Below are 10,397 nucleotides of genomic sequence, written 5' to 3' on the forward strand. Positions count from 1 at the left end.
TTTTTAGGTTATATAGAATCAGATTTGCGAGCATCTTGGATCCATAGTTCCTACGGAGGTATAAGTAATTTGCCAGGAGTACTTCAGCAAACTAGTAGAAATGGATTTCCCACTGCCGGACAATTGAGAGATGAAGCCTAGCAATCCTGCTTGACATCAATGTTGTTGGTTTTATTCACATCCAAAAGGACAATTCCAGCTGTGCGCGAGCTATCATCTATGTTACTTGTTGATGAGTGCAAGTTGGTACCGATGGGTTCATTTCTTTACAAGTATATATTCAATGCAAGCTGGATACAGTGAAGATCGTGCCATTATTGCTTTGTTCATAGATATCAAGTAGCTGTAACTCCAACCTTAGTACAGATGGTAGATCCTTCGAGGTGTGAGGCTCGATCTGCTAGGTAATCTGAATTAAGGGTCGATGTGGCTGGGGAGCAGCCTCAAATAAGAGGTGCTGCCCACCATCAAGGGGAGTTCTTCTGGACTGAACATGCTTTTGTTTTTCTGCTACTGTGCAGTCTATTTTTTAGTGATTCAATTGGCTGTGTTTATATGAGATTAGTATGAGCAGTCGATGTACCAAAAAAAATAAAATAAAATAAAATAAATGGCTGTAAATTACACGATGGTTTCTGAATTTTACACGGCTGTGTTGTAGCCAGAAAGAAAGAAAGAAAGGGGGTAGATTCTTTTGAAAATTGAAATAATTACCATCCAGGAAACATCTCAAGTTCAATTTTAGCCACACACCCAAAAAAAGAAAAAAAAACAAAAAACTCCCTGGCCCATTTGTTTATTCCATTATAATGACATACCATAATGCTCATTATGCCATTTGTACACACCTTAGGCATCCATGCAAGAGGTACATTGATTAGATAGTTTTTAGATAGTTTCAACGTGACATACGGAAGTTTCTTTGGCTTGTCAAATGGTCCACCGGCGTCTTTAATTTAGAACTCAGGCCCGTAAATCAAGCCACGAGTTGTCTCTTAAGTAAATCTAAATGGACAAATCACTGGAACAACAAATCCAGAAGTGAGCAGTGCTCCTCTCGAGTGGATCCGTCGGTGACCCAATTCCCCCGCTCACTTCGGAGCTTTTCAACATCCAAGCTCCAGAAACTCACCGTGGCCGTATAAGCCCATGCGTCGGTTCACTATTGGCTGGAGCGGACCCACCTTGCGCCGCTGTCTGAAACAAGACGACCGGAGCCGCGCCCCGTTCGGTTCGCCCCCGCTCTCGCTCGTTGCGCGCCGGATGTCTACTATTTCCAGACTACTTCTCCCTCACCCAAATTTGTACCCAGAAACGAACCCACACCGCCACCCCTGGCTGCGGTGACGTCACTTTCAGAGAGTAGGGTTCCTCTGGGTCTCTAATTTCGAAAGAAGAAGCAGGGCCCCGTCCGGCCGCGCCGTTTTAAGAGCGAGGAAGAAAACCCTACACCCACGGCTTCCCCCCACCAGTATATAAACCGGCCTTGCCTCCCCTTTCTATCCCCCTCTTTTCCTCGCCTCCATATCCCCCTCTCTAGGGTTCCTCTCTCCCTCTCTCATCTCGGCGGAGGCGAGGCGACGACAATGAGCAACGACAAGCAACAGGACAACATCAATCTCTCTGATCTCGGTTCCGCTCTGCCTGCCGTCACTCCAGGTTTCTTTCTTCCTTCCGTTCATTCCCTTGGATCTCTTTTTTACTTCTTGATCTCTGTTCTTATGTGTTTGGGTTGTTTCTTGATATGTAGCTATGGGCGCGGAGGACCGAGCCGGTCTTGTTAATGCTCTCAAGGTGGCTTTTCTTTCTTTCTTTTTTTAACTGATTTTTCGCACTTTGATCACTATTTCTTGCTTCGTCTGCGTTTTCTTCTTTGCTCTGCTTCTATATTGAGAATTCTTAAAAAAAATGAAAAAATAATAAGTTGATGTGTTCTTGATACAGAACAAACTCCAGAGCCTGACAGGGAAGCGCTCTGATGTGCTGGAGACCCTCTCGCCGAAGGTCAGGAAGCGCGTTGAGGTGCTGAGGGAGATCCAGGTTTGATCTTTCATCTTATCTTGATCCTTTGAATATGTTTTTCGTCTCAAAGGTTTCTTTTTTTTTTGGTGCTTCTTAGGGTTTATAGCTTTCCTTTCTCTTTTTGACGGTCCCCATATTCTTTTGGCGATTCTTATTAGGGTTTCAGGTTTCTGTTATTTTAAGTGCATCTTAGGTTTTAGCTGCAACTTAGTTGTGGAAAAAATCTATTTTTGGAAAACCAAATACAAGGAAGGAAAGACTTGCATGCTAAAATTTGACAAGAATGCCGAGAATCATAAGTTATGTGCGTGCTTTTTTAGATTGTTAGATTCATAAACTCTTCCATGTATATATGGTTTTTGATCCATGATATTTTTTTTCTTTTTTAAGTAGGTGTACTTTTAATTGGCAGCATGCTTAAATTTAGTGTTCTTCTCATTCACGGTCCATGATTATCTTGCAAAGGACATGCTGCTTAGGTCACGTGGTTCATCAGATGATCCTAACAAATGTAGGATCGTGGAAAAAGTATTATTGAAATAAGAAGATTTAGGGGGTTAGGTGCATAAAAATTAGTTCACCAAATGTTTCTTTTGAAAAAAAAAATATGCTCCACAGGAGAACTTGTAGATTTTTTTTTTCTTGGGGGGGGGGTGTGGAAGCTTGGTTTCTTGAAATCTGAACCAGTATTAATTTCACTGACTTAACATGGGCTCCCAAGGATAACTTCAAGTTCAAAACAGGGATGAGGAATTACTTCACAAGGGATGAGAAATTTCACTGACTTAATTTCACAGGGATGCTAATGTAGCTATTTTGGTGAAATTTCTCGATCCCAAAAGGATGGGCTCCTAAGGATAACTTGACAAACATCCAAAGAAATTATTTCACAAGTTACCTCGTCAATATCTCTCTCAGTTGCAGCGAATTTGAAGGTACATTGCTTAGTGATCTTCAATTGAACGTCCTTCTGAATCCAACCAAGAGGTAGGGACGTGGAGGAGGCTTAGTCTGCTACTCCAGTTTATAAATCAGATTTTTAGAGATGAGGTTCTTCTGACTTTCAGAATCTACGATAGCCTCAATGATATTATGCTTCATCTGGATCTTCAGGCGGAAGAGTTTCTCTTGTGCCTATAGATCTGCTTCGGTTGCTGTCTTGGGTTTCCTCACTATCAGGCTCAATTTGGAGTTTGCTTGCTTAAGCTTACGTAACTCCTCAACTTCGACAGAATTGAGAACCACCTTTCTCTTCTTCTTGGAATCCTCTTCTTTCTGCGTCTTCCTCTTCAGTCGTAGCTCGGGGTGAAGTTTCCAACACTTCTTTTTGGTGTATCCACGGAGGTCACAATGATCACAATAAATTCTTTGAGCTGTGTTGGCCTGTTTCTTGCCCTGCTCCCCCTTCTGGCTTGATTTTTCGTTGTCTTTCTTAAACTTGTCGCCTTTTGTACCTTTCGTAGGCTGATTTTTCTTTTTAATCCTCATGGCCTTCATATTGGCTTCGCTGATATCTTCAACTTTGAAGAGTTTCAACTCCTTTCGGATGCTCTCGTGAGACCTCCGATGTATTTCATAAAAATTGCATTATTGTCGATGGAGATTTCGAGGGAGATTGCTTGCTTGTGGAACTCGATGGTATAGTCCTAGATAGACTGATCATACTTCTGCCGTAGGTATTGCCACTTGATCCATCAATCCTCGTGGCTGATTGGATAGAATTGTTTCTTGATTAGGATTTTGAATTTGTTCCATGTTAGATTTGAAATGCCATTATTCTTCATGTACGAATTCTACCAGGTAAGAGCATTGCTAGAAAGCTTAAGACGAGCAAAAGCTACCTTCTGGCGCTAGAGTATTTATAGATAGTAAAGTATGTCTCTAACGGGTCTAGCCGGTTATCTAGCTTTTCCGCATTAACAACCCCATCATGTACAGGAATCTTGATTCAAGCTTTAACTTCAAACGGTTAGAGATTTCTCATACCCATAGGTTGCTCATCTTCACTATCCTCACTGGATGGTGGTTCTTCATCTCGAGCTGTAGGAGAGCTTCGCAACAAGAGTTGTTGGTGCTTGTGTTGAAGATATTGCCAATCTCGAAACGATCTCGGTGAGTTGGGCAATCTTCTCCTCTAGCTGTATGAGACGTCCTTGTATCTCATCATCACCCGTTGAGGAAGAACTAGCAGTCATACTCGCTTTTGTCCTTCGATGTACTTGAAGCATGGATAGGCCTTCTCCTAATTGTTTGTATTGCTCACGCATTGGGACTGTAAACAGAGGCTCCCATAGATGTAGAGGATCGAGGCTCTAATACCAACTTGATCTGATCAGATCAAGTTGGAATTTTACCAAGTAAGAGCATGGCCCTGATACCAACTTGATCCGATCAGAGAGAAGGAAGATTTTTTCGATCCGCTTAACTCGAAGCTTTCGAAAGATAAGTAGAAGAAGATGGAGGAATCTCGAAAGTAGGGTTTTAAGTCCTTTTTTTTCATTAATCTTTAAAAAAACGAGATACATAGCCTCTATTTATAATGTGAGGTCCGCCCTAACATAATTTGAGTCGGATTTCTTTTCCTAATTTTTGTAAGACTCTTTTTTCCAAAAAAAGACATCTCTAATAGAAAAAAGCTAAAACTTTCAAGGAGGTAGATCTCGATTTCTACATCAACTCTATCTTTTGTCACTCTGCCTAATTCTAATCGGATAGAGAGTTATGTCTGGTCAAAGTTTTACCCTTTTTTTTTTTGGTTTGACTAGGCCATTTCAGGGTCTAAATGATTGAATATCAGCTTGATTCAACCTGCCCAAAGTTGTAGATCTCGAAAAGATACCCAATTAAAAAAAAAAAATCTCAATCGACCATCATATGACCAAGTTATAGCTTTCAAAAGTTTAGCTGCGACTCAGCTTCTCGATATACCGAATCTCGCTCTTGCACCCTGTCCAGCCCTGCTCGTAGTAGTCAAAGTGGTCACATCGAGTCTGGATCACCAGTTGTTGTAGCAGGTACCGTCTTGATTACTGCTTCAAGTTTATTTGCAGAAAGGTGGTAAAGTAGGGATAAAATCATGTGTCAAAGCTCTAGGATTGGGATTAATGAGGGGCAGAATACTCACGTATAGCAGTTTTAAAGATCATAAAACATGTTTCAAAGCCTGCACGATCCTCTCATCAATTCAAACTTCATATTTAATTGAAAATTGGGTCTTTTGTTCTGTTTCAATTTTCTTTGTATTTATACTTATTAGTTCTCGATGTAATAATAAAGCATCCATAATTGTTACTTAGGATAGATCGAGAGTCTAACTGCATGTGCAATCAAAATTTGAAGGCTTGTGTGGAAAGGTTGGGAATCCAATTGGGAGGTTTAAACTTTATGGAAGTTCTGACCAAGGATTTGAAAAGGTGAAATACCAAATTTCAGTTGTTATGGGAATGACTCTCAAGGAAAGTTGACGCGGTGAGGCTTGTGGCTTGTGGTGAATCAGTCCACTTGTGAGTTGTAATATAACTTCATGGTCTTGATGTTTCTTATGCTTCAGTGAAAAACGTAACTTTTAATTAGATACATATATTTTTCATCATCTCATCTTTGGTATGACCATTACATCCTGACTTTTGGCTTCCAGCAAGCTACTCAGATTTTTCGCATCTGATATAGCCATCCTATAACCATCGCATTTAAAGTTGCAGCGATTGGCCCTTCTATTCATTTATATACTTCAGGACAGGTGTGCAAGTTACACGTTAAGGTTATTTAGTGGTCCAACTATTGAAGCAAGTATCATTAGTTGGTTCTTGGACTATGCCTCTTGAACTACATTGCTACACCACCTTTTTTTCCTGTGCCACCTTAAAAAAATGAACAGCACTGCTCCATTAAATTTTTTATTCAACTCCAGCTCCTTGCTTCTAGGGAGCAAGTAAAAAAATTTTGATGACTATGAGAATAATACTCTTGAACATTTAGCGAAATTCATTTCTCAATTTAGTGCCCCTTCTTTTCTACTACATATATGAATTGCTTGTATACTTAAATCTACAATAGGCTTGTGAAGTCTGGTGGTTTATTCTGCCACATAGTCCTAGTCACGAATCATAGCTTAGCTTGGATTGGTTCAATTTTTTTTTGGCTAAGTTTTGAATGCATAACTGAACTGTTCCACCATTGAACCATCATATTATGTTCAAAGAAATTGTGCACGGGATAACATGGCCCAAATTCTACCTGCATAGGGTGATGCTTGAGCCTAACTTGCCTTGGTGTGAGGTATAGTTCAGGTTCATCTGACTGTCTTGATGATGCTCAGATATGCATTGCATATGAGTAAGAGCAGATAAATGATTGACAGATGGGGAGTGAAGGGAGGAGGCATATACTCTGAATTAATCTGTTCTTTCCTTATTGATCCCCCTTTTATTCATATTCATGACCCTTGAAATAAGTTTTAGGGGTGAAAGTAAATCGGATAATATCCATCCGGATCCATTTTCATATCCGAATCTATTCGGATATGCATAAAATTTGGACCATCTGACTAATATTCGTATCTATATCTATCAAAGAAAAACGGATATGGATATGGAGAGATAATTACTTGATCTGTATCCGATTATCCGATTTGATTTGTAATCTTATTTAATTATATATAGCACTCATGAACTTGTAAGAGAAATAAATGACCACATTAACATGCTATGAACTTAATTTATCATCCACTTAGTAATATTTTGATTCTGTGATTATACAGTTTAATTATCCGAATTATAAGTATTTATATCCATGCTTCCATTATCCAATTTGTATTCGTATCTATTTAAAACAAATATGGATATAAATTTTTGAATTCGACTAACATCTGTAACCATATTTGTATATGTCAAACAAAACAAATATGGATATGGATATACTAGTATCTGATCTATATCCGATCTGATTTCAGCCCTAATAAGTTCGCTTATTATTTGCTTATTTTTTTTTAATTTTTTGCCTTTCTATTGAATGGCTAAGTAGTTTTAGTTCCTCACATTGATGATTTGTGTGATTGAATGGTCCAAAGATATTGCTTGTAACCTGAAGTAGTGTGTGTTTCAAGTCAAGTTTATGAGTAGGCCTGCAAGTTTAATTACACCGAATTGTGAATATTCTGACTGCGTTTTATTTTCTAGGGCCAACATGATGAACTTGAGGCAAAATTTTTTGAGGAAAGAGCTGCTCTTGAAGCTAAATATCAGAAACTTTATGAGCCACTATACAGCAAGGTATGCTCTTTAATGATGAATAATGTTGTAAAATATGTCATTACTTTTTCCACAAGCATTTCTCTGGTGCTTCAAAAATTTCGAAGACTTGGTAAATATTTTCTGGTGGCATGTTTTGGTTGCTATACAGACATCACCAAAAGTGTAACCTATTGTTATTCTACTGCTTTTAGTGGCAAATCTCATTATTTTTGTCTTTGCTCATCAAAAAATGTAGAGGTATGAGATTGTGAATGGATTGGCTGAAGTTGAAGGTGTTACAAATGAACATGTAGAGGAAAATCCAAGTGAAGATAAAGCTAGTGAAGGTTTGTGGCGGAACTGGTGACCTCAAATGTTTGTTGAATTCATTTCTATTTTCTTGTATGCTTATTGAGCTTTCATGCATCAGAAAAAGGTGTGCCAAATTTTTGGCTTGCTGCTATGAAAACAAATGAAGTGCTGGCTGAGGAGGTAATGAGTGTATAGTGCCATGTTTTTTGTTCTTTTAGTCCTTATGAATTGGATAGGTAACCTATGAGAGTTGAATTATGTTTCTTGAACCCAGATTCAAGAGCGTGATGAGGGAGCTCTCAAGTATCTAAAGGATATCAAATGGTCCAGAATTGATAATCCTAAGGGTTTCAAGCTTGAGTTTTTCTTTGATCCTAACCCTTATTTCAAGAATTCCATCTTGTCAAAAACATATCACATGATTGATGAAGAAGACCCAATCTTAGAGAAAGCAATAGGGTATTTTCTTTTCTATATATCTGCTAAATATTTATCCAAGGCAGTAGTTTTTTTATTATTTATCTGCTAAATATTTATCTTTTAAGGATTTTTCTTTATTGAAAATCTCATCACATTTTTCTTTCCTTCTGTTGTAGGACTCAAATTGAATGGTTGCCAGGGATGTGCTTGACTCAGAAGCTTATGAAAAAGAAGCCCAAGAAGGGTTCAAAGAATGCCAAGCCCATCACCAAAACTGAAGATTGTGAAAGTTTTTTCAACTTCTTTAACCCACCACAAGTCCCAGATGATGATGAGGATATTGATGAAGACACTGTAAGTTGACATCATGACCTACCTTCCCGGAGAAAAGAAACTATGAGAAGAAAATCAAACAGATTAGTAACTTGTCTTCTTCTGCCTTTGAACAGGCTGAGCAGCTACAGAGTCAAATGGAGCAAGATTATGATATTGGGTGAGCCCTTCTTTTTCTCTCGCATTTGAGCAGACCTACTACAGTTTGAAGACAGGCAAAAAGGATGTATTTATTCTGTTAAAACAGGAAAAAAGTGAAATCGAGATAACATTTTCAGAATCGTATTTGGCCATCTTGTCTCTTGACATTTGTTTGCAAGTACCGGCAATGGTTTGCCCATAGGATTATTGTGGAGATGAACCCTTCTCATTATCATGCAAGCTCATGCATTTCCCTATACACGTACTGAGTTGATGGCGTCATTGTCCTGCAGGTCCGCTATTAGAGACAAAATAATTCCTCATGCTGTTTTGTGGTTCACGGGGGAGGCTGTTCAGGGGGATGATTTTGAAGACTTAGAAGATGATGATGAAGATGAAGATGGGGAGGATGATGAAGATGAAGAAGAGGATGAGGAGGAGGAGGAGGAGGAGGACGATGATGTTGAGGATGAAGGCAAGACCAAGAGGAAGGTATATCTCTGAAATTACTAAGATACTAACTCTACTCTTTTGGTTTTCTAATAGTTGATACTCATATGCTTAATTTTGATCTGTTTTATTGTCCCAAGCAGATGGCTACAACAAAGAAGGTGAGATATCCACTCATCCTCTTGATCTTAGTCTGTACACTCTTCTTAATTTTAATAGCCTTTATTGTGTCCTGGTCTATTTTCTAAATGATGGTTGTATTACTGCAGAAAAATGGAGGGGAAGATCAACAAGGGGATCGGCCAGCTGAATGCAAGCAGCAGTAAACTTTTTATGAATGAAGTATTTTCTGGACCTTTAGATTAAAGTTTGGAGGGTCTGTTTTGAGGTGTTGGTCAATTAAACTGAATTTGTTCTCATTCCCTGCTGTCTTTTTATCTGGAAAAACTGAGAAAGAAGGGTGGGGGAACCGAATTTTTTTGGTGTCTCTAATCCGTGGTAGCTATTCTTTTACTCGTGTGTGGGTATCGCGTATTATGTTCATGCATGTTTGGTTGGTTGGGGTCCTTGGGGAAGATTTTTTTTACTGCCTAGTGTGTACACAGATGAACCATTAATTCTTATATTTATTATATATAGCAGACTGCTGTTATGCCTTCAGGTTTTTGAGTATGATGTAAGTTTTGCTTTCATGGTTCTGTATGGTTCCGTAGAGCTACTTTTTGATGTTTAAAAGATTGGATTCAGAATACGTAATTTATATTTGGTTAAAGCTGTTTCTGGTAACATTGTGACAGCACGCAGCTTGTCAAATTATGTATCAGCCAGTGCGCGGCATCGTCTCATGCATGGTGTTTTCCTTTCCTTGTCTCTCTGATTCCGCGCTTCCTCGTCACCTTGCGCCTGAGTTTTATGGCATGTTGCTTTAGCATTTTCCATCCTAAATAGGCCAGGAAAAACTCTCCAAAAAAATTGGGATACTTCTAAGAGATATTCTTTAACAGACATTGGATGAATTCTGCAAGTTTTGAAGGAGGGTCGGCAATTATCACCTACTTCTAAGAGATATTCGGACCATGGTTTGTTGTGGGATGTGTTTCAGGTGAAACATATATTTAGAGAGGCAAATGGAGCTGGGGATTGAGTGGTTTTTTTTGTTGCCAACCACTCTGAAGACCATCTCTGGGTGAGAGGCGGAGTTGCTCAGTTCTCTTCGCGATGTCTTGCCTTTTAATTTTCTTGGTTGTATTCATATTATGTATAATATTTCCGTTTTTAGTGAAAAAAAAAATTAGGATACTAGAAATCATCTCCGAGAAATATGGGGAACTTTTTCATAACCATGCTATTTGCAATTTCGCCCATTATATTCTCTTCCATTTTCATCGTACTGAATGAAAAATGCCTGTAATGGCTAGCGAAAGGCTACCTGATTGAGGAGAGAGAGAGAGAGGAGAGAGAGAGTCGGTGGGTAACCCTCGACAAACA

The 10,397-nt window shown here is 39.0% G+C and overlaps 1 protein-coding gene across 1 annotated transcript; it reads left to right on the top strand.

Annotated features, from left to right (window-relative positions):
• The first annotated feature begins 1,456 nt into the window (after window positions 1-1,456).
• On the top strand, window positions 1,457-9,569 carry LOC103718643 (nucleosome assembly protein 1;1-like). Its single transcript, XM_008807558.4, has 12 exons — window positions 1,457-1,659; window positions 1,751-1,794; window positions 1,945-2,040; window positions 7,200-7,292; window positions 7,510-7,600; window positions 7,684-7,745; window positions 7,840-8,024; window positions 8,162-8,339; window positions 8,435-8,478; window positions 8,753-8,951; window positions 9,053-9,070; window positions 9,179-9,569. The coding sequence occupies exons 1-12, from the start codon at window positions 1,587-1,589 to the stop codon at window positions 9,233-9,235; spliced, it is 1,140 nt and encodes a 379-aa protein (XP_008805780.2). The 5' UTR covers window positions 1,457-1,586; the 3' UTR covers window positions 9,236-9,569.
• Window positions 9,570-10,397: the final 828 nt, after the last annotated feature.

Source organism: Phoenix dactylifera, chromosome 8 (genome assembly GCF_009389715.1).
Source record: "Phoenix dactylifera cultivar Barhee BC4 chromosome 8, palm_55x_up_171113_PBpolish2nd_filt_p, whole genome shotgun sequence".
Lineage (NCBI taxonomy): Eukaryota > Viridiplantae > Streptophyta > Magnoliopsida > Arecales > Arecaceae > Phoenix > Phoenix dactylifera.